The 24,520-nt window shown below is 42.6% G+C and overlaps 1 protein-coding gene across 3 annotated transcripts in view; it reads left to right on the forward strand.

The window, feature by feature from the left end:
* Positions 1 to 24,520, forward strand: part of CCDC136 (coiled-coil domain containing 136) — a 391,788-nt gene that overhangs the window by 135,426 nt on the left and 231,842 nt on the right. For all 3 annotated transcript variants that reach the window (XM_069629532.1, XM_069629531.1, XM_069629533.1), the window contains exon 3: positions 20,886 to 21,092. In XM_069629532.1, the coding sequence (XP_069485633.1) occupies positions 20,886 to 21,092 (207 nt within the window). The remainder of the gene's footprint in view (positions 1 to 20,885; positions 21,093 to 24,520) is intronic.

A 24,520-nucleotide genomic window follows, 5' to 3' on the forward strand; every position in this document is an offset into this window, starting at 1 on the left:
GAAGAAAACACCTACTCCTTCGACGAAAAATCAGGAGGAAGAGAGGTTTACACCTTTACCCAAATCAGACTTTCTTAGGTCCATGTCTTCAATTTGTGAAGAATCTGGCTCAGAGGATGAAGATGTCACTCCTTTTGGAGTAAAATATGGCACTAGACAAGTTCCAGAAGAACTTATAAACCCTGAAATAAAAATGAGAGACCTATGTGAAACTCTGCATTCTGCAGTATACTCAAAGTATCTAGGCGTAAGCCTAATTGTATTTGCTGTAAAGAGTACTTACTAGATCATCACCAGCGAGTAGGGAAGCGTCCGAATGCGGTCAGGAGCCGCGAACGAGTGAGCTAGTTGATGCACGGCCGTGTATTTATATAAATAGCGGCTATGACGTCATACGCGCATGCGCCAGCGATGTCAGACGATGTCGTGACGTCACTCACGCATGCGTGAACAAACGTAAACAATGCCAAGAAAGATGTAAGTGTCGAATTATTTAAATGGATGGAGGAACGGATGATGCCGTTATTGATAAACATAATGCCCTCTTTGAGAAACATAAGGGTAGAAAGAGGAGTAAGTGCCGAAATAATATCATGAATTAAAATGATGCAAAGGATTGTGAATGCCTTTGGTTAAGAGCCTAAGGGTGGATCGAAGGGGGTATACCAGAGAGTACCAGGTGATAGTGTGGAGTAAATGATCCTATGTCTAAATAACTGTATTGGGAGTAATATGCTCGGAAAAAGACCGGGCGGGCCGGTGATAAATAGATCCACGAAAAGTGGATGTAGCTGGTGTATATCAAAGTGCCTAGTGCATTATGTAACAGTAAAATAAGAAATCCTAAAAACTCAGTTTGTACATATTTCACAGCAATACAAGCAGATGTTTTTGAAGTGTACAAAGAATTGTATGTAGTCACTGACCCAACATTTTGTGGGTGTACATTCTAATGCCAACTAGTAGCCAACATGAACACAGAATGCAAACATTAGGAAACTGCAGACGAATATCAGACATGTTCGATGTAGAATACTTAAATTGTGTTTTAGCATGTAGGATGTGATCTGAATTATAGAAATGGGCCCAAGTAGTAGTCCTCAAATTAATTGATGTTATATTCGATTAACACAAATTGTACTAAACAAATACTAATATATTGTTGTATACAATCTTTCTTTTTGTAGACTTTAATTGTTGAATATGCTGCCCCTGATGAAGAGTGTACACAACTCGAAACGCGTTGGGTATATCAAGATGCAAATAAAAAGCAAAAATAGTTTTTTATAAACACAAACTCTCTATTGAACTCTTTATTGAAATTGTACTCATATGTAATTCCAAGTGATTATAATTGCTTAAAACTCAATAGTTAATCTCCATTAGGCCATCTCTGGCCTTTCAGAAAGTGTGCAGGGGATGTAGCTATCCTCACTGGATTCCTCTCTTGTTCTCTGTATATATCCAGCCTAGATACCAAGGCTGTGTTTTTCTCCCCCGCACCTTGAACAATTTACCACAAGGTTTATTTCTCTGATTACCTTTCATTGAATTACACTTATTTTGGTGTGCAAGTGTGTTTTCCTGTGTTAGTTCTGAAAGTTAAACCATATTTCTTACCGAAAGTAGTTTCCGACTTCCATTTGTCGCAGAAAATTGTTTTACCAACATTCTATCCTCCTCCTCATTTGGGAAAAAAAGAGGAGAGATTACATAGGCCGGACCCCAACAGGGCATTCAGCTTTTGCATTTCAAGAATGACAAAATTACGTCAAGACGACCAACTCTTTGTGGGTTACACAGGTCGTAAATTGGGGTTAGCGGTGACAAAACAAACTATATCCCGCTGGATCATTCTAGCTATATTGGAATGCTACAGATTAGCAGGAAAAGACCCACCGGATGGGCTACGTTCTCACTCCACTAGGGGAATGGCTACTCCTGCGGCTTTGAAGAGGGGTGTCCCTGCAAAAGATATTTTCTCGGCTGCAACATGGGCATCAATGCATACCTTTATCAAGCATTACTGGTTAGGTGCCTCTTCCTCCAATGAGGGACTATTTGCCAGAGCGGTACTTCACTCTGTCCATGAAAACAAAAGCTAGCACTCCCACCTCCAAATTGATCACTGCTATGGGAGTCTATCACAAGATGAGAAATACATGGGAGGACACAATCCATTCGAAGAACAAGTTACTTACCAACTGTAACGTTCTTTCGACTGGATGTTCCTCCCACGTATTCCTCCTCGACCCTCCCAGCCTACCCCGCAGTACAGTTTATGTCTTTTCTTACAATTTCCTCTCACAATGGGCCTATCAGTCACACCATACGCCTGGATGTTCCACGAGTATTTCCTCGAAAAACAGAACTGAAGCCAACGGGCGCGGCTCGAGCTACTTATACCATCAGTGACGTTGACACGGTACGGAGCCCGACGAGGGACAGTCAACGCCATGACCTCAAGCACAGCGCCCTCTGCCAATTTTTTTTTCCGAAGCAGCGAAGCTGGCGATAATGAATTATCACAAGATGAGGAATACGTGAGAGGAACATCCAGTCGAAAGAACGTTACAGTTGGTAAGTTACTTGTTCTTCTTAGTACTGAGAGCCTGAAGGACGTGTCAGTTTCGCCTTAAGGATGAGCAAAAGCCCAGTGGAGTACAGCTGAAGGCTGTGCTCCATTGACAAAAGTCAGGTCAGGATGCTGAAACAAAAGCAAATGTTATCACTGTGACAAAATGATTACTGCTCTGCGGGAATACAGAGATGAGTAGTGGATAAAGCACCTACCTATCCCCACACTACTAATAACCCAGCAGTAATCCCAATGATAAAGGTGAAACATGCATAGCCTGACAGGTATATCTCTTTTCCCACTTTTGGTTAAGTAGGCCATGGGCAGGCCACATTCTTCAGGAGGGGTGTGAGCAGGTACAGATGCAACAAAAACAACAATAGTACGCTGAGACCAAACTAAAAGAATGTCCAATCAAAGTTCTATAACAATAGGAACTTTAATAAACATACCTTTGCACATAACTAATTAAAAACACGAAAGACCCACCTCTTTAATGAAAACACAGAGAATGCAGACTTTGGGAGCAAAGGGTGCCATCTGGGTGCAGACAGGGGTGCAGGCAATTGCTTTGAGCAGAACATGTCAGAAGTACTTGAAAGTGCCTTCAAAAGGCACAGAGTGGGGCGGACCGGGGGAACAGGACTACTGCAAAGTCTTTTATGACTTGTCTTGGTGGCTTGACAGCGTCGAGCCAGACTTCTTTGCGCTTTCACTGCAGTGAAGCAGCTGTTGAGATAGTTGAGCCATTCTGTTCCAGTGTTTCTGTCTGTCTGTCTATCTATATATCCATCTATGCCTCTGTAATTCTCTGTGTGTGTGTTTCTATCTGTTGCTGGGTGTATCAATCCATCCACCTTTGTGTGTGTGTCTCTGTCTGTCATTTTGTGGTTCTAGCTACCTGTCCATCTGTTTTTGGGTGTCTCTATTAGACATATTTTTGTGTGCTTGTATTTCAAATTAGAAATTGTGATTTTGTTCATATGTTGTCATATTCATATAAATGACATACGTTGGGCATGTTTTATTTAACATGTGTTTGGTATGGGAGTTTGTAGTAAATTATACCCTTTGAATTGAACATGCCTGTCTTAAATGTTTGAACTTGTTGGTCATATATCATTTTCACATTTTTGACCACATGCAACTGGAAGGTAATCTTTACATGTCTAGGGAAAATTCAGAAATCACATATTTCGTGTAGTTTTAAACAAATCTGTTTTGGGGTATTTCTCTATATCTGTATCTATTTATTGATCTTTGGATTTCTGTATCTATCTGTTGGTCTGCCTTTGGGTCTTCCTATCTATTTATCTATCTTTGGCTTTCTGTATCTATCTGTTGGTCTGCCTTTGGGTCTTCCTATCTATTAACCTATCTTTGGTTTCTGTATCTATCTGCTGGTCTGCCTTTGGGTCTTCCTATCTATTTATCGATCTTTGGCTTTCTGTATCTATCTGCTGGTCTGCCTTTGGGTCTTCCTATCTATCTATCTTTGGTTTCTTTATCTATTTGCTGGTCTGCCTTTAGGTCTTCCTATTTCTGTATCTATCTGCTGGTCTGCCTTTGGGTCTTCCTATCTATTCATCTATCTTTGGCTTTCTGTATCTATCTGCTTGTCTGCCTTTGGGTCTCCCTATCTATTTATCTACCTTTGGCTTTCTGTATCTATCTGCTGGTCTGCCTTTGGGTCTTCCTATCTATCTATCTATCTTTTGCTTTCTGCAGGGCTCAAGTCGAGGGCAAACGGGGGTGGACAGAGTCCTCCCCAGCTAAAATGAAAAACATTAAATGTCCTCTTTATGGATCAAAGCCGACATCGAGGATCGAACCACAGTCGTCAGGTTTGCAGGGCAGGCACTTCACCACTGCACCTGACGGAAAATAACAAACAATGAAACCTGAAATGTTTCATTTCGGTACTGCAAATTCCAGGGAAAACATTTGTATTGGTTCTTGGAGTTCAAAACATGCACACCTTTTAACGTTTTCAAAAACACTATTAGAAAAAAATATCCTTTCTTGGTTTTGTTGTGTATTGATTTTATGAAAGGCAAATGCCATTCATCCTGTGCAATGTGGGTCATTATGCAAAGCCAATTTAATGAAATGTGCATATTTCACCTTGATATGGTAATTTCTGGCAACGTCACATGCCATTGCGTTTGTTTAGGAGTCCACGCACTTTAATTTTTAGGACTTGGCCCCTGGCTTTCTGTATCTATCTGTGTGTCTGCCGTTGGGTCTTCCTATCTACGTATCTATCTTTGGCTTTCTGTATCTATCTGTTGATCTGCCTTTGGGTCTCTTTATCTATCTATCTATTGGTTTGCCTTTGAGCCTTCCTACCTATTTATCTATCTTTGGCTTTCTGTATCTATCTGCTGGTCTGCCTTTTGGTCTTCCTATCTACGTATCTATTTTTGGCTTTCTGTATCTGTCTGTTGATCTGCCTTTGGGTCTCTTTATCTATCTATCTATTGGTTTGCCTTTGAGCCTTCCGATCTATTTATTTATCTTTGGATTTCTGTATCTATCTTCTGGTCTGCCTTTGGGTCTTCCTATCTATTTATCTATCTTTGGCTTTCTGTATCTGTCTGTTGATCTGCCTTTGGGTCTCTTTATCTATCTATCTATTAGTTTGCCTTTGAGCCTTCCTATCTATGTATGTATCTTTGGCTTTCTGTATCTATCTTCTGGTCTGCCTTTGGGTCTTCCTATCTATTTATCTATCTTTGGCTTTCTGTATCTATCTGTTGGTCTGCCTTTGGGTCTTCCTAATCTATTTATCTATATTTGGCTTTCTGTATCTATCTGTTGGTCTGCCTTTGGGTCTATCTATCTATCTATCTATCTATCTATCTATCTATCTATCTATCTATCTTTGACTTTCTGTGTCTATCTCTATTTATCTATCTTTGTCCTTCTGTATTTATATGCTTGTCTGCCTTTGGGCCTTCCTTTATATTTTTCTATCTTTGGCTTTCTGTATCTATCTGCTGGTCTGCCTTTGGGTATTCCTATCTATGTATCTATCTTTGGCTCTCTGTATCTATCTGCTGGTCTGCCTTTGGGTCTTCCTAATCTATTCATCTATCTTTGGCTTTCTGTATCTATCTGTTGGTCTGCCTTTGTATCTATCTATCTATCTATCTATCTATCTATCTATCTATCTATCTATCTATCTATCTATCTATTGGTTTGCCTTTGGGTCTTCCTATCTATTTATCTATCTTTGGCTAGCTGTGTCTATCTCTATTTATCTATCTTTGGATTTCTGTATTTATCTGCTGGTCTGCCTTTGGGTCTTCCTGTCTATTCATCTATCTTTGGCTTTCTGTATCTATTGTCTGGTCTGCCTTTGGGTCTTCCTATCTATTTATCTATCTTTTGCTTTCTGTATCTATCTGTTGGTCTGCCTTTGGGTCTTCCTATCTATTTAATGATCTTTGGCTTTCTGTACCTACCTGCTGGTCTGTCTTTGGGTCTTCCTATCTATTTATCTATCTTTGGATTTCTGTGTCTATCTCTTAGTCTGCCTTTGGGTCTTCCTATCTATTAATCTATCTTTGGTTTCTGTATCTATCTGCTGGTCTGCCTTTGGGTCTTCCTATCTATGTATCTATCTTTGGTTTCTGTATCTATTTGCTGGTCTGCCTTTAGGTCTTCCTATTTCTGTATCCATCGGCTGGTCTGCCTTTGGGTATCCCTATCTATTTATCTATCTTTGGCTTTCTGCATCTATGTTCTGGTCTGCCTTTGGGTCTTCCTATCTATTCATCTATCTTTGGCTTTCTGTATCTATCTGCTGATCTGCCTTTGGGTCTTCCTCTCTATTCATCTATCTTTGGCTTTCTGTATCTATCTGCTGGTCTGCCTTTTGGTCTTCCTATCTACGTATCTATCTTTGGCTTTCTGTATCTATCTGTTGATCTGCCTTTGGGTCTCTTTATCTATCTATCTATCTATTGGTTTGCCTTTGAGTCTTCCTATCTATTTATCTATATTTGGCTTTCTGTATCTATCTGTTGGTCTTCCTCTGGGTCTTCCTATCTATGTATGTATCTTTGGCTTCCTGTATCTATCTGTTGGTCTGTCTTTGGGTCTTCCTATCTATTTATCTATCTTTGGATTTCTGTGTCTATCTCTTGGTCTGCCTTTGGGTCTTCCTATCTATTAATCTATCTTTGGTTTCTGTATTCATCTGCTGGTCTGCCTTTGGGTCTTCCTATCTATGTATCTATCTTTGGTTTCTGTATCTATTTGCTGGTCTGTCTTTAGGTCTTCCTATTTCTGTATCCATCTGATGGTCTGCCTTTGGGTATCCCTATCTATTTATCTATCTTTGGCTTTCTGTATCTATGTTCTGGTCTGCCTTTGGGTCTTCCTATCTATTCATCTATCTTTGGCTTTCTGTATCTATCTGCTGATCTGCCTTTGGGTCTTCCTATCTATTCATCTATCTTTGGCTTTCTGTATCTATCTGCTGGTCTGTCTTTTGGTCTTCCTATCTACGTATCTATCTTTGGCTTTCTGTATCTATCTGTTGATCTGCCTTTGGGTCTCTTTATCTATCTATCTATTGGTTTGCCTTTGAGTCTTCCTATCTATTTATCTATATTTGGCTTTCTGTATCTATCTGTTGGTCTTCCTCTGGGTCTTCCTATCTATGTATGTATCTTTGGCTTCCTGTATCTATCTGTTGGTCTGCCTTTGGGTCTTCCTATCTATTTTCCGATCTTTGACTTTCTGTATCTATCTGCTTGTCTGTCTTTGGGTCTTCCTATCTATTTACCTCTCTTTGGTTTCTGTATCTATCTGCTGGTCTGCCTTTGGGTCTTCCTATCTATTTATCTAGCTTTGGTTTCTGTATCTATTTGCTGGTCTGCCTTTAGGTCTTTATATTTCTGTATCTATCTGCTGGTCTGCCTTTGGGTATTCCTATCTATTTATCTATCTTTGGCTCTCTGTATCTATGTTCTGGTCTGCCTTTGGGTCTTCCTATCTATTCATCTATCTTTGGCTTTCTGTATCTATCTCTTGGTCTGCCTTTGGGTCTTCCTATCTATTCATCTATCTTTGGCTTTCTGTATCTATCTGCTGGTCTACCTTTTGGTCTTCCTAACTACGTATCTATCTTTGGCTTTCTGTATCTATCTGTTGATCTGCCTTTGGGTCTCTTTATCTATCTAACTATTGGTTTGCCTTAGAGTCTTCCTATCTATTTATCTATCTTTGGCTTTCTGTATCTATCTGTTGGTCTTCCTCTGGGTCTTCCTATCTATGTATGTATCTTTGGCTTTCTGTATCTATCTTCTGGTCTGCCGTTGGGTCTTCCTATCTATTTCTCTGTCTTTGGCTTTCTGTATCTATCTCTCTTTATCTATCTTTGGCTTTCTGTATCTATCGGCTGGTCTGCCTTTGGGTCTTCCTATCTATTTATCTATCTTTGGCTTTCTGTGTCTATCTCTATTTATCTATCTTTGGCTTTCTGTATCTATCTGCTGGTCTGCCTTTGGGTCTTCCTATCTATTTATCTATCTTTGGCTTTCTGTGTCTATCTCTAATTATCTATCTTTGGCTTTCTGTATTTATCTGCTGGTCTGCCTTTGGGCCTTCCTTTCTATTTTTCTATCTTTGGCTTTCTGTATCTATCGTCTGGTCTGCCTTTGGGTCTATCTATCTATCTATCTATCTATCTATCTATCTATCTATCTATCTATCTATCTATCTATCTATCTTTGGCTTTCTGTATCTATCTGTTGGTCTGCCTTTGGGTCTTCCTATCTATTTATCTATCTTTGGCTTTCTGTATCTATCTGCTGGTCTGCCTTTGGGTCTTCCTTTCTATTTCTCCTGCTTTGGATATCTAATTATCTCACAGATGTATTTTCAATGTTTGTGTTGTAAGGTAGACATTACAAATACACAATGCAAGAAACAAAGCTGCAATTGTGTGTGAGGCTATATGTGTATATGTCACATTGCATTTTACGAATACAGACTCAGAAAGCAACACATCGACGCAACTCATTGGGTAAGATAATGAGGCTAAGAGGAATATTCCAGTGTTCCGCTTCTTTCAATTATCCATTTGTTTTACATTTCAAGCATGTGTTTTACATTTCAAGCAGACTGTGAACACCCTGGATATATTGGAGGCGTTTGAAAACCTAAGAAACTTAGGTTTTCTACTGTTAACTGGGTCATGAATGTTTGTGTACATTTGATGAGACTTAATGTTCTATTTTGAAATGAGTTTTTGGGCGTATATGCATATGGTCGTATTTCCGATTACACAATAGAAACACACACCCATACCTACAACAGCTGTGTCACCAGGTAATGGAGAATCAGACAGTCTGAGCACAGTTCTCAGCAATGACCACCTAACCAGTGCGACAGCGCTGTGCACATGCCAATGTAGATGACTACTGTAAGGGTGCAGAAGTAAGGCTCAGACACAATAGTGGCAGGATGCTGTGCAGAAACTTTCATTGATCAAGAAAGGGTTGGGAAAATGCCTCTCTATCCCTAAATCTAAGGCATGGGTGGTATAGCTCAGTGGCAACGTGCTCGTCTTAGGAGCAAGACCAGGCAAAGCAACACAGGTTCGAATCCCAGGTTCCTGCTTAGAAACCTCTTCTGTATTAAGCGCATTATAAAAACAATTGCAATTATAATTATAAGTGGGGTTTTCCTACCTTAAAGAAAGGCCCATCATAGTTGTGTCCTAAAAGACTACCTTTGCCCCTAACACTAATAAATCAAAGTAACTGTGCAGGAATTATCCCTCCCCAAAGAGAGGTTTATCAAAATTACAACCAACTGAAAGGTTCCCAGTCCCTAGGGTAATCTAAATGTGATGAAATAAACAAGTGTTCATAAATGTAAAACTACAAGGCTAGGGATGCACTGCTTTGCCCTAGCGTTTTTCTTGTTCGCCTTTTTTGGGCTTCTGAGCTCCTTTCTTTCTTAGGGCAAATGTCACTGGATAATACATAAATCTCACATTCACAGTTCTTTGTTCCACCAGCTTGGCACACTTCCCTACCAAGTGTAGGATTCCTTTTGAATGAACTCTCTTCGAATTCCAGGGCTCTCGACCATCTTATTCTCGAGATTACCTTTCGGTGTTGGTCCCAGACTCACAATACTCTGTATAGCTTGGTTTACTCTCCTGCCAAGCAACTGTCCTCTCATGGACTGTTGCTCTTTCTCTCACAGGATCACAGGCCCTCTTTGTTGCACAGTTTGGTTTATGTCCCTCATATGGGTGTGGGCCTCAGACTCACAATGTAGAATTGTGTCCACTTGGTTCACTCCCCTGCCAAGCATAAAACTCTTCCTTGGCTGCTCCTTTTAAAGCTAGAGTCCCAGACCCTATTATTCTTGACTTCTCACATGGGTGCGGGTCTCAGACTCACATATCATTATCGTACGTGCTTGGTTCACTCTCCTGCCAAACACATGATTCTTGTTTCTCTTTCTTGTTTATTCTCAGGGTCCAAAACCCTTGTATCTCTTTTTCTTAGTTATTCTCAGGGTCCCAGACCCTTTTCTCTTTTTCTCGGTTATTCTCAGGGTCCCAGACCCATGTATCTCTTTCTCGGTTATTCTCAGGGTCCCAGACCCTTTTATTTCTTCCTTGGTTATTCTCAGGGTCCCAGACCCATGTATCTCTTTCTTGGTTATTCCCAGGGTCTCAGACCCTTTTATCTCTTTCTTGTTTGTTCTTGAGGTCCCAGACCTTTTTATTTCTCTCTCGGTTATCCTCGCGATCCCAGACCCTTTTATACCTCCATTTGGGTGCGGGTTCAAACTTGCAATCTCCTCTTAGGGTTTAAGACCCTTTTAACCTTGCTTTCCTAGATTCACAACGTCCTCTCGGGGTCCGAGACCATCTTATCCTGCTTCCATTTTCACCCCCTTGCTTCCCAAACCTCCAGCACCTCTAGGGTAAACCCATGTACCTGTTTATCTCTTCCAGGCAGGTACCAGTGTTTCCGGAGCAGCTGCTTCGCTTCTCGAGGCTCTGATAGCATTCGGGTCTTTGGCAGGGTCTGCAGCGGCCCAGCAGATGCCAGGCTCTTCCCGGCTGCACGTCCTCTCTCTCTGGCTCTTTGCCAGGGCCTGGGGTGCCTGGAGGTTCTGCTCAGAAACAGCCCGAGTAGTCCTTCTGTCCTGGACCACCTTTGGTTCACCTTCTCCTCCATTCACAGCTTCCCTTTCTGCTTTTTTCTGCTCGCTTGGTGCACGGCTCCTGCAGTTCCTCCTCGGAGGACCAGTCTCCCTTTGCGTCTCAGCTGATCTGTTTTTGAAGTCCCTCGCTGGATGCTTGAAGAGCCAATCACATATACCGTGAGAGGCTAGACCACTCACCCTGCTTCTCTAGAGTGATTGTCGGACTCCCGGTCATCTTCTTCTTAACAGTACTCAGGATAGAGTCATATGTAGCTAACTTTGTATTCTCTGGGATCTTAGTGTTGTCACGTATATTAGAATGACTAACTTGACAATAGAACACTTGGGCTGTATCTAAAGAGGGGGAAGGAGGATTTAGTATTGGAGGAGGGACTGGGTGTATTGTAACGTGGTCATATCGTGTTCTCTGAGAATAATCGTCCCTAATCCCAAAGGGGACTTCCTTCCCCATGTGATCCTCCCTCAGTTCACCACCCCCAGGGGGACCATTGTACTGTGGACGCACCGCACTGACCTCATGGGAAAAGTCTCGCCCTAGGGGAGAAGGGACGACAGCCTCAGATTCATCACACTATGCATACGTTAGCAGGTTTGGATTTCACATTACACAATATGAAGACACGCACAGTACAAAGGTTTTGATGTTCTACAATCCAAAGCTATGTGTACGTTCGTATGTCACAGTGCACACTACAGCTCCAGTGGGCATGTCAAACATATAGGTAAGTGCCCCTTTTCTTGAATTCAATTATGTGGAGTTAGCTGCTGAAATGTAAAAACATTTTAAGCAACCACAACTTCAAGGGAAAGTGTATGTCATGCCACAAAATCCAGAAAATTGAAGCAGAACATGAGAAATCATGTTCAGAAAATTCATTTTCTAAATGCAAATATCCTTTCTAACCAGGAGAAAACATGTGTTTTCAACTTCTCTTAACTTTTCACCCACTGCCTGAATTGTTACCAAATTTGGCAAGCTTGATTGGATTGGCCAGGATCAGTCAAATGCCATTTATGGGTTCATAATGCATACGAAAAACCATTTTGTTCAATGATTCCTTTCCAGTTACGTGTGATGTAACCTTAGCTTTACTGCCGCGACCACAATTGGCCAACTCACATAGAGAGTGCACTTTACAATGCATTACCATTAAAGCATTCTATTGAAAATGTTTGGAATTGCACAAGGGTATACAAAATGCAGAGGAGGGCCAGTTCTGAGCCTTCTGTGCACTTATTGTAACCTGGATAGCAGTGTTGTGGCTCTGTCCGACTGAGCTCACCTTGGCAGAACATACTACCGGCATCCATATAGGTGCTAGCAACCTACCGTAAGAAGACTTTCCATCACGAATGTAGGGAGTCAGTGTACAGCAGTGGTCGAAGTGAGCAGGAGTGGTAAGGAGCGGTAGGTAGCGGTGCTCCTCTACTTTTTTAAATTAAGCTTTATTGTTCCTATACTTTTATTTTAAAAAGAAACCGTTCGGGAATGGTTTCGTTTAAAATAAAAGTGTGGGAAGCAGTTGAAACTTGCACTTTCAGTGCAGTGCACTGAAAGTTCCCTTAAACAGCAGGCACATTTGTTTGGGGGTTTGGATTGCGTGTGGGAGGCGGTGTGGTGATGGGGTTTGTGGTGAGCGGGGGTAGGCCAGTAGGGAACATAATTACACTACTTCTTTTCGTACACTTCGACCACTGGTGCACAGCTTCAGTGAAGCACATGTTCGCCTTTGGGGACAAGGCGACCTATGCAGTCCAGAGAATCAGGCATCTAAAAAAAGCACATAGTCTGCACTGTTTTTTTAGATACCCAGCTCTTTGCGACCTGGGCATCTGATGCTTTGGCAAGCTGAGGCAGAGGGACAAGGCAGTCGTTGGCATCAGTACATGACCCTCTATTTAATGGGGATCAAGAGGAGGATGCTTCAGAGTAGACAGGTGTGGACATGTGATATTATTAAGATGTAAGTCTTGATTTATGGATTTTAGTCTCTTGTATGTTTTTTATAGCGCTCACGCCAGCTGAGGTGGAAGGAAGTTGAGGAAGTCAGGTATGGCCCACTCGGCTGGACCACAGTCGATCAGTGGCCTTTGTGGGCTTCCTGATTCGACTTTGCGGCTGAGTTAGTGTGGGAGACCGGTCTAGTGTGTAAACCCTTGTGTCTGGAGAGATCTTCAGAGATAAAGTTTGTGCCCCGATGGGCAGAAGAACCCCTTCTCATGTGGGGGTGTGATCATTGACCCGTGGTATAAAAGGCGGAGTTGCGTCTTTGAAGAGGTTGCTGGTTCTTTTTTAGGTGTGAATTGGTATTTCAAGGGCTTGCTATCGAATGTGCTTTCTGGTGATGGTCACTGTGCGTCGCTCACATAGAAGGGATAGTGAAGGTTTTTGTGGTCAGCAGTGGAGTAGCACCAAATTTGGGGGGCCCCATGCATGCCATGCTGAGGCCCCCCCCACAAGCCTCAACAAAGCAGGGGCCGTGCCACACTCTAGGCCGGCCTGGACCACCACGCATGCCCGATGCCCATGACGATCATGCTGCTGCAGGGGCATGCCACGCACTGCACTAGCTGACAGATGGAAGTATGTTTATTAATCAAAGCGTAAATCGTTCACCAAGTGTAGAAACAAAGGGGTTGTGCCTGACCACTGGCACCTGAACGTGCCAGCCACCAGTGGCAACTGGTAATTTTTTCAATTTGAATGGTGTAACTATTTGCCACAAACATGGAACCGAGTGAAGCCATGGCAACCAAACAAACCAAGGTGGGTTTAGGAGGGTTCTCCCCCCATGAACATGTTTTCAATAATTAGCAAAAATGTTGCATTATACAGTACATGGTATACAGTACAAAAAAGGAGAAATATCCATTTGAATATCAGTCTGGTCCCTCACACAAGAGCAGTCCAGCACCGAAATGCTAGGTGATTCTCCTCTGACCAAGAGTACCATCAACAAGCCCAGACACAAGTTTCAGCCTTGTTGGGCCTTCTCAGTGAGGTGAAACGGAGCCTCTCTAAAGCACAGATAACAAGGGGTCCACGTCTGGATTACACTGGGTGAAACCACACGTTTTACAAAATTACAAATGAGTGTGGGAGCCCCTGAACTGAGAAGCCTTGTTGGTCCTCCTAAGTGTGAAGCTGAAACATGGTTGTAGACCCTCCCGAGTGGGCACCTTCCCAGAGAACAGGTTATTTGGTTGTGTTAGTTCTCAATAGAGAGGCTCCCAGACCCTTTTTTTGTATTCTTAGGAACTTGGAGTTTCACCCTAAGTTACCCTGGGTAATCCAGATGTGGACCCCTTGCTCACTGTGTTTAGAGAGGCACAGCTTTACCTCACTGATTAGGCATGACTAGGCCAAAACACATGTTTCAGGTTACTGTTGGTACTCTTGTTCAGAGGGGAATTGCCTAGCATTGCGGTGCTGGACTGTCCGTGTGGGTGGGCCAGACTGATATGCAAATGGTATTTCTCCTCTGTGAAAGACACAGTGAGCTGAAACGTGGTTGTAGACCCTCCAGAGTGGGCACCTTCCCAGATAACAGGATAAAAACATGTTCACACTGGATGTGCCAATATATTTCCATGCTGGCTGCACCAGTAGATGCCAGTATTCCCACATAAGTACATGCTAATGTATGCTTTGCACATAATGTCAATACTTATTCTATAATAAAACTGGTCCAGACTGGTCTAGAACTGTGCACTCCCGTGCATACCATGTGCTAATCATCGATAGAAAGATGTATACATTGAACCTCGTTGGGTAGTACGTAAATTAATAATGAATGTATGACACATAAGATATTAGTTGTCAAACTCTTATAAACAAAGGTTTTTATTAATTCTGAAGGTCCTATAACTAACAAATATATACTGTATCTGTACTGCCAATTGCGGTGTGACATAATTCTGTTGTACTTAAGCAGCTACCAACATTATTTTTGGATAGTCTTTAATTTGTTCATGTGCGACGAAAAACAAATAGGGCACTGTATGGTTTGTCTTTTTATGTCCAAAATGGCTCTGCCAATATATGCCAGTAGCCCGACATAAGAACATACTCCTGTTGGTTTTCCAAAAAATGGAAACATGTCCAAAATGGCTACAGTAATGTAGGCCAGTTTAGACATGTAATGACACATATCATGCATGCTTTATCATGGGTGCACGGTAAAAAAATGCCATGCCATAGTAAGAAATGGCATGACTGGCTGCACCAAAATGCCAGGCTAGCCATGTACTAACACTTACTAAGCTTGCTTTACCTTAGATGCTTAGTAAAACATGTCATGCCATAGTAAGAAATGGCTAGACTGGCTGCCCTAAAATGGCAGTCTTGCCACGTAATAACACTTATCATGCTTGTTTATTCCTAGATGCCCAGTAAAAAATGTTATGCCACAGTACGAAATGGTGAGACTGACTTCAACCAAATGCCTGTCTAGCCACATAATAACACTTATCATGCATGATTTATCATGGATGATCAATAAAATATGTCATGACACAGTTAGAGATGGCTAGACTAGCTGCATCAAAAGGCCAGTCTAGCCACATAATAACAATAACACGTAATGAATGTGATTATCTGTGCCTGCGAGGCACTGGGTGGCCGAGGGGCAGGTATAGCTTTTTTACAGGTCTCTTATTTTTTGGGAGAATAGCTCAAGGGCAACACACTCACCCTGGAAGCAAGACGATGTGGATCAACACAGGTTCGATCCACAGGTCTGTGCTTAGAAACCTCTGTAAATAACCAATTATAATTTTGTGCGTGAGAGGCAGTCAGGGGACAGGCATGACTTTTTTTTACTGGGCATTTATCGTAGATGCCCAGTAAAAAATGTCATGCCTGTTCCCTGAGCCCCACAGCACCTCACACACACGCATAATCACCTTCATACCCAGCCATTCACGCACCAATACACATTCTCTTGCATTCACTCTAGCAAGCTGGGCACCCAGAACATTCACACAGTGCATCCTCATTCACATGACAGGCACACTCACACCCATCCATACATAACCCATTCACATATATATATTTACATACACACATAGATTACATACAGACACAATCACACTCGACACACATGCAGACACTAAGACATAGACACATTTAAACATTAAAAGGGCTTTCTTGTCTGGTTCCCGCTCGAAGCTACGTCAGGAACCAGGAAGGAGGGGGTTTAATGGTTCCTTTCTGACATGCTCACGCAAGCCGAAGGCAGAGAGCCCCCTTCCGTGTGGAAGCCAGCCGCAATACGCCCCAACCCAGCCCTCACCCTCATGAGTGAGGGAAGTCTTATACTCCATGACTACCCACAACAGTTCAGCAGTCAAGCAAGAAGATCATTAGCGCCACAAAGTTGTATAAATGTCAGAGGTGTGTGCTATAAATTCCAGGTAATATAACGCAAAATAATCTTTGTTAATTACACCAATCATCACCTATGTTGACAATCTCAGCGCGGATGCCAAGGCTAGACGGGGCATGGAATCTGAGCACCTCCTGAACAGAGGAAGGGGGGTCACACTGGGGCATGGGGCCGGTGCACTTTCTCATGGGAGGATTCTAGGGGCAGGGGCTGCCGCTCCTGCATTTCTATCCCTGCTCAGTGCACATATAATGTACCACTGGTCTTCAATACAGCTGTTATCAAATTCATGTCATTATCATTTTGTTTTGCTTCTGGCCTTATTATCTTCGGGAGAATGCAAAGTGAAGTTGGTGCTGCTGGGATGCAACTACTTATACATTAAGAGTTGTTTAGAGGGAGCTCATGCCAGGGTGCTATTGCCCTGGTGGGAGGCACACTATGCCATAATCCTGAAGGGGAACTTCAAAGCCATTGTTGGGCTCTTTCTCTCCGCCCCTACCCCATTTCCAATTCACAATGCACTCTTATGCAAACATTAATTTGCAATGATCAGCTACTGCAATTTATTTTAGCAACAGAGTAAGACTGTGATTATTAAATGTCATTTTCTCATGTACCTATGTGCGCTCCCATATACAAACATTAGTGAAATCCCTGCTATTAACAAGCAGTCAATGTGATTTTGGCTTTATAAGGGAAATGTGACACTAAGCAACAGGATTTGGTTAGGGGTGTACCGAACTTCGGCTTCGAGTAAGTATTCGGCTGAATTCCATCTGAAAAAAATCTATTCGGCTCCGGCCGAATAGTTTCTTGCTATTCGGCTCTTCCCGAATACTTTGTCATTTTCATTTGAATACAATGCAACAAGAACTCAGAAAGGCAAATATAGACTTCAGTTTGCAAAACCGAATAGAATTAGACCAGACACTTAGCCACAAGACCAGACAAATTGCTATCACACAGCTGCAAAATATCTCATATTGTAATATGCTCTATAGGGCATGTTTTGTTACAGATTCTTAGACATAAAAGGTGCTCACCTTTTATATTTAGCCTGCAACAATACAGGAAGATCTCTTCTTGTGGCGAATGTTTATATGCAATGTGCATTTTCTTCAGTTGGAAAATACAAACTGAAAGAAATGTGCATATTTCACTTAAGGATACATGCAGTTCCTGTCATGTCACTTTCAATTGCGTACGTAATAGTCCCCCCCTTTTCTTTTTTTAAGGACTCGAGTCCTGAGTTTAACATTATCTGATATTTTATCAGGAATTATAATGTGCATATGTTTGTGTATTGGCGAGAAGGAGTGGCGAAGATTAGTGAAAAATGAACAGCATTTCTCCCTATGGGCCATGCACATGGAGAAACATTAAGAATTCACAATAGGTAGTGGAGCCTAGTAGGGCTCGGTTAGGTCAGGCAGAGTAATATGCCCCCACCTTACAGGCCTCTCAGAGGAATTTATGTTGGGTAATCCCTCCAGTTCCAAAGTGGGCCACTGTGTGACAGCGGGTAAAGATAGGTGTGAGGACTCTATAAAAGACAGTCAGAGAGCTATGCTCTGTTGATGGAATTTGTAGGATGTAGTGTTGGGAGAGCCAGAGAATTCCTGGGATGGGCCAAGTCAGGGCCGAGCCTTAGAGTCTGGCTTGGCTCCAAGAGGCAAACGTGGGCTGAACCGGCAAAATGCAAATGTAAGTCTTGAAACCAAAGACACTATTGCTGACACTCTGCCGGCATACAGTGCAAGCTCCCATTACTGGCATCCTGCCTCTCCAACATCCCCACAAACTGCCTACTTGGGGCCTGCCACCACCTAACACAAATACCACACTTGTCATTCTATCTCCCACCCCAACAACACAAATCCCTTACCTGGAATTCTGCTTTCCCATCTCTGCAAAACAAATTCCTGCATGGCCTCCCACCTCCACAGACCACACAGAGAAACAACACCCTACACCTACTCAGAGCAATCAGACAATTAAGGCAACCAGAGCCAGAAAATGTTTCTGCTTTAACGAGGAATACAAAAAGAAACGATCAGGTAGTAGTGATTAAATTGCCCTTTTCTTCTGCAAAACATAGGACTTTTCCTCTGAAATGTTTCTTTTAAAGCATTTTTCATTTGGTTTGGCTAGTGGCAGTGGGTTCAACTCTGACATAAAGCAATGATCTAATGAGAATGTGCATGTACGGCCTTTGTGTCTAGTTAATATATGAAAGATATTTGGATATGTGCTTTGGCTCTCCTAAATGTTACGCCGCTTCACACGCGTGTTTCTCAAAATGAACATTTTGCTCTTTTGACAAACATATTAATAGCTGGTATAGGTACTGCCAAGGTGACAAAGGAACAGGCCAGGCTGAGACACAACACCTTTCCATCAGCACGAGTGATTGCGGAAACAGTGTTTACTCAGAAATGGGTGAAGGTCATAATTGCTGTTTCATCACTTCTAGCAGGGTTTGAATGCTGGGGCAAGAGGGATACCGTCAGTGCTTGGGAGAAGGGGCCAGGCCAGACAAGCCATTTTTAAAGAAATTGGTGTAAATGCTACAGGGGAGCCTTCAGCAACAACTGGACGAGGGAGTGGAGACGGGACAATCTTGCAAAGCTCACTTTCAAAGCCATCAGAGGACTGCAGTGCAATATATGGGACAGATTTCCTTGTACGTTTGCACACCTGTCTGTATTTTAGATATATTGCTTTATAGTAAAAATGTGATGCTTGTCAAATTACCCTTTGAAGAATGAAAAGCTGAATAGTGTGAGACTTGCAAGCCACTCAGATTAATTCAGGGTCGCTGCTGCATTAACACATCAGACTAGCCAAACAGCTTTCTTTATTGCCCAAAGAAATCAAAACAAAACAGAAAGAGCACTTCACATGCAAAAAGACAAAATTGACAAAAGCAACAGCAAATTTGGTGGGAAACTTGCAGCAAATATGTTAGTTAGAATAGAATAGTTAGTTTCGATGAAGTAAATGTTAAAGTATATTTTAGTGCTGCTATAATTTGTTTAATTATTTTGGTGGCCATCAGAGTTACATAAAGAAACTTCCCCTATGTATGATCCAGCATGGTTATATTTTTTGTAATTTTTTTTAACGCAATGAATAGTTAGACCTGATGTGCAAAATCAGTTGTAATAAATGAGCGGGTGCTTGCCCATTCACCAAAAATGAACAGCCTCTCTGGGAAAGTCCTTTCCTTTGTTTGGCCTATGAGGGGGTGGGGTGAATAGTTGTAAGATGGAGTTCACGCATTTCAGATTTCCTCTCGACTTGTGTTCTGCATGAGCCTACATGATGCATTTTATACATTTCTATGTGAGCAGCTAAGAAGTTTTGAAACTCCACCGCAGCGACTTTGCAACTGGATAGAGAATGCAATGTGTCTGATTCACAAAGGCAGTTGAAAATTGTAATATCCATTTTGTTCATTGCAACCTAGTCATTTTGCATTTGTGAAGCATCCTACTTTGACTGGCACTGATTTTGAATATGCAACAACCTTCTGTACATTTGGTCCCTTCATTTTGGTTAAATCTGCTTTTTTTCCCTGGCTTTTATACTTTAAATAAAGATGCTGCATTGATTACAATGAAGAGAAATAAAAGTATACAATGCACTTAAAATGGTGTTTTATTTCTTTTTTAAATAAGTGTTTTTTCAAGTTTGGAACACGATTTATTGAATAAAGCAACTATTCGGCTTCATATTCGGCTCGGCCGAATACTAAATATGCTATTCAGCAAAGCCCTAGTTTTGGTACACACTAGGGAATCTTATTTTTGGATGTTCCTAAGGAGGTGCCGGGTGTCAAATCTGTGTGTTGTAGTTTTTGTGGAGAATGTTCTGCTGTGTTTGATACTTACCTGTTTGCTCCTCTTAAATAAGGTTGAACTTTGCTCTGTAGCCTCCCTGGTCCTCTTACACCCCTCCACCCCCACCTGATGCCTCTGTGCAGGTTGGCTGTCTATGGACCACTGTCGAGCCCTCTTCAAATTCCTACCCCTCATCTTTAAATCCCCTCCTCAAGCTGGCTAATCCATTTCCTGCCAGATTCCCCCTCATACTCTCTGTACTTAAGCATTTCATTATGTATCCATACCCCCCCCCGCACCCCCTGCGCGCCATGCACTGTCTCCAGACTGCACTGGAACTCTCTACCCCAAAATTAAAAAATGCCACCACGATTCGTGGATTTAAATTATCTTTAAAGAGACATCTCCTCAACCTAGAAGGTGTTCCCAGGAATGATCCAGAATCATTGCTCCTTCGGCCCCCTAAAGGTAATCTCACTTTGTATATCCATATATATAATCTTTATATCTGTAAATAGGTGCCCCAAAACCTGTTAGCCTGTATTGTCCCCATTCTATGTACCAAAGCGACTGTCCCCCAACCCTTGACCTTGCCATTACAACTGTCAACCCCATTAAAACAAAGCACCCTCACATGGGATTGCTCTGTTTCTTTTCAAAGCTCTCTTCTGCTACATTTAATACACATAATGCAAAACGTTTTTTTAGAGCAAACAGGAAAATGGCCCCGTGGATGTACTCGCTGGCCCGAGGGTACATGCATCGCATTCTGCTTCTAGTCCTGTAACCTCTAAATCGGGTGTTTGGTGCCCTCTGGTGTACAATAGTTGGGCTTGCACCTGTACTCAATTTCTTTTTCCTTGTTTTCAGACTACGATGACGATGAGCTGCCCGAGCTGGAGACGGATGGAGTCTTGGACTGGAAGTTGGGATCCGCCAGAGCGTGTGTAAACGATCTGGTATTGGCTGCTCAGGAAGGCGACGATCTGCGCGCGCAGGCCCTGCAGCTGCTGACGGAGCTGGAGGAGACCCGCGAGTTGGCGCTAAAGCACGAACAAAGCTTTGTGGAGCTGCAGGGTAAGGTTGGAGCCATGCTAGGGTTTCTTGAGTAGTGGCAACCAGAACTGCCTACTTCTGAACATCAAAACCCTGAGATTTATTTAACGCAATGCCATGTCCACAGCCATGCAAGACTCCACCCACCTGTTAAGGAAAAAACAATTCAAACACAGGTTCGGTGATACTGATATATACCAGATTCTTGCCATACGGGGCACAATCAGGGTCCTCCTCACCTCATTGCACCCATCCCACATGGCCAGATAAGCAGCAGCTAGAATATGAACAATCCATACTAATGTTGCCAAAGATAGCATTATTTCACTCAGTGCTGAAAAAGGACATTTCCTCTGGGCCCTCGGGCCCTCCCACCTTCCGCAGGCGTGGCGTGGGGACGGATTGTCAGTGGTGTGGGTGGGAGTGATGGGCGGAGCTTAGTTTCGAATAATGCGGGTGGCCGAATAGAGGAAGTGGGCTGCTTTGCCTAAACACAAAGTGCATTTTGGGAATGAAGTATGACCACCAATTTATCAAACATGTCTGTGATAATAAATCAAACGTTAATTCCTTCTGAGCACGCAATTCACACTTGGTATGATGCTCATTTCCTCGGTCAGAATAATCTCCATGACAGTAAAGTATGTGCAAAGCATTTGGACTATTACATTGTTTGAGCTTGTGTGTTCAGCAAAGGACGACTTTCAAATGCAATTTGTGAAGTAGTTGCTTATAGCCTCCCAGCAGCAACCTGGTAGTCAGGGCCTAAGAACCTCCTCAATTTGGGGGGATAGGTGCTCCAGCAAGAAAGGTTTTGCTGGATCAGAGATCCGTCTTGTTCTGGCCCAATTCCTCCACTATTTTTACTACAATACACAACAAATATCCATGAATGCATGAAAGAAAAATACATTGGGCCTCATTACGAAGTTGGCAGTAACCTGCCGCTGTCACGGCGGGTTGCCGCCAACCCCGTAACACCGTTTCCATCGCCTGAGATCCCAGTGTCACCAGGACATTAGAAGTCCCGATGGCTGGGGATCTCAGGCGGGGGAATTTGTAAGTCCCGAGTCCCATAGAGTCCTATAGGACTCTGGGAGTGGGGAGACGGAAGCACCAGCACCGTTGCTAACAGTGCCAGTGCTTCCGTGAAAACTGTACCTACCCTGCCTGGCGCAGTCCGACCCTGCCTGGCGCCGAGGCTCTGGCAGGCAGGGGGTGGCCCCGGCCCACTGAAAGCACTGAGGCAGAGTGTGCACTCCTCGCTCTGCTCGTAAGTACTGTAAACTCTGACCTTTCCCCACCCAAGGTGAAAAACAGGGGATATGTGTACATGTATACACACACACAATTAAGCACTCATGCCAAATGACCATTTCCAGGCATGGATGAACCTGAGCCTTAAAAGAATAAATGCAGCGATTGAACTTAGTATCAGCCCCTTTGATTTACATTCCTCTGGGTAAACATAAATATAGAAGTTTTGTTAATATTTAAAAACAACTGGACTCATCTGTTCTGTTTAATTTGTAGAGCATCATCCGTTCGGTGTAGAAACAGGACTTAAATAGTTGTCCTTAACATTCCTGTCGATAAGCCACAGTGAGATAAAATGATTTGCCCAGGATCACACACTTTAGTTAGGTGGTGACGCTGCAATATAAGACCATTCTGCAACCCTTGCCCACATATCTTCTCAAGTCTAGTAAGTAGAACTATGTATTCATGTATAACTTTCAAGAGTACTGTATTTTATGAACATGCCCAGTACAGGAAGCCTAATACAAAAGCTTGACAAATATTAAAATCTTTATAGAAATATGTTAAGTAAAGGGAGTATAATTGTAGCCTCCCACCCTCCATCTTGAATGGAGAAATAAAAGTTCCAGAGTGCAAAGTAAAGCAAGCCTAAAAAACCTTCTTTAGGTTTTGCAAATTTACTTTCAAGACTAAGGAAACACAACAAAATATACCGTCATAAGGTCACCTGCTGATTGGTTGACGTAGGCTTCCAGCTTTATAGCTGTCTGTAGCGTGAAGAACATATTGAATTCCACATAAATGCAACCCCTTCTTTGTGTGAGTGTGTCAAAGAAGAACACATTATAAATGTGGCACAGTTTAGCTTTTTTCTTCTGTAATGAAGTACAGATTTGGAGATATAATGGGAGCATCATTCAGGTGCTCTGGAGCCAAATGGGGGCACATTCCCCCTTCAGCTCGTCTCCCCAAAGCATTAGCAGAGAGGTGTGTGGAATTTGCTGGCGCAGCCGTGTTCTGTAATCTGTCACAGGCATTCTCCGCTCACCGCTGCTCTGGTTGGATGGGGACACTACGGCAATAGATCAGTGTAATGCTATTTATTGCAGGCCCTGACAATCCCAGAGAAGAGTATGACACTCCTACGACTCCGGGCCAATCCCAGAGTTTAACCAGGTCTGATGACACTCTCAGTATAAAGTGGTACTGATATCTGCCCTCAATGTTTGGAAACCTTCTCTTTCGTTGATTCTGACATTACTTCCCTATCACCCCCCCCCCACATCAGCAATCAAGGAGCCGCTGATAGTCCTTTACACCCCGATGATTGAAAATGCATATCACCCCCCTTTCCCTCCAAATGTTCTTCCTATTTCCCCTATAGAGTCTGTCTTCCCTTACACTCTTTTTTTGCAAAGGCTATGGTCCATGTGGAATCTCTCAATTCCATTCTGCATCCTCTTTATCATACATGCAGCCTTTCCATCCTCTTTGTCATACATGCAGCCTTTCCATCCTCTTTATCATACATGCAGCCTTTCCATCCTCTTTGTCATACATGCAGCCTTTCCATCCTCTTTATCATACATGCAGCCTTTCCATCCTCTTTGTCATACATGCAGCCTTTCCATCCTCTTTATCATACATGCAGCCTTTCCATCCTCTTTATTACACATGCAGCCTTTCCATCCTCTTTATCATACATGCAGCCTTTCCATCCTCTTTATCATACATGCAGCCTTTCCATCCTCTTTATCATACATGCAGCCTTTCCATCCTCTTTATTACACATGCAGCCTTTCCATCCTCTTTATCATACATGCAGCCTTTCCATCCTCTTTATCATACATGCAGCCTTTCCATCCTCTTTATCATACATGCAGCCTTTCCATCCTCTTTATCATACATTCAGCCTTTCCATCCTCTTTATCATACATGCAGCCTTTCCATCCTCTTTATTACACATGCAGCCTTTCCATCCTCTTTATTACACATGCAGCCTTTCCATCCTCTTTATCATACATGCAGCCTTTCCATCCTCTTTATTATACATGCAGCCTTTCCATCCTCTTTATCATACATGCAGCCTTTCCATCCTCTTTATCATACATGCAGCCTTTCCATCCTCTTTATCATACATGCAGCCTTTCCATCCTCTTTATCATACATGCAGCCTTTCCATCCTCTTT

Source organism: Ambystoma mexicanum, chromosome 12, assembly GCF_040938575.1.
Source record: "Ambystoma mexicanum isolate Mex_15411 chromosome 12, UKY_AmexF1_1, whole genome shotgun sequence".
Taxonomy (NCBI): Eukaryota; Metazoa; Chordata; class Amphibia; order Caudata; family Ambystomatidae; genus Ambystoma; species Ambystoma mexicanum.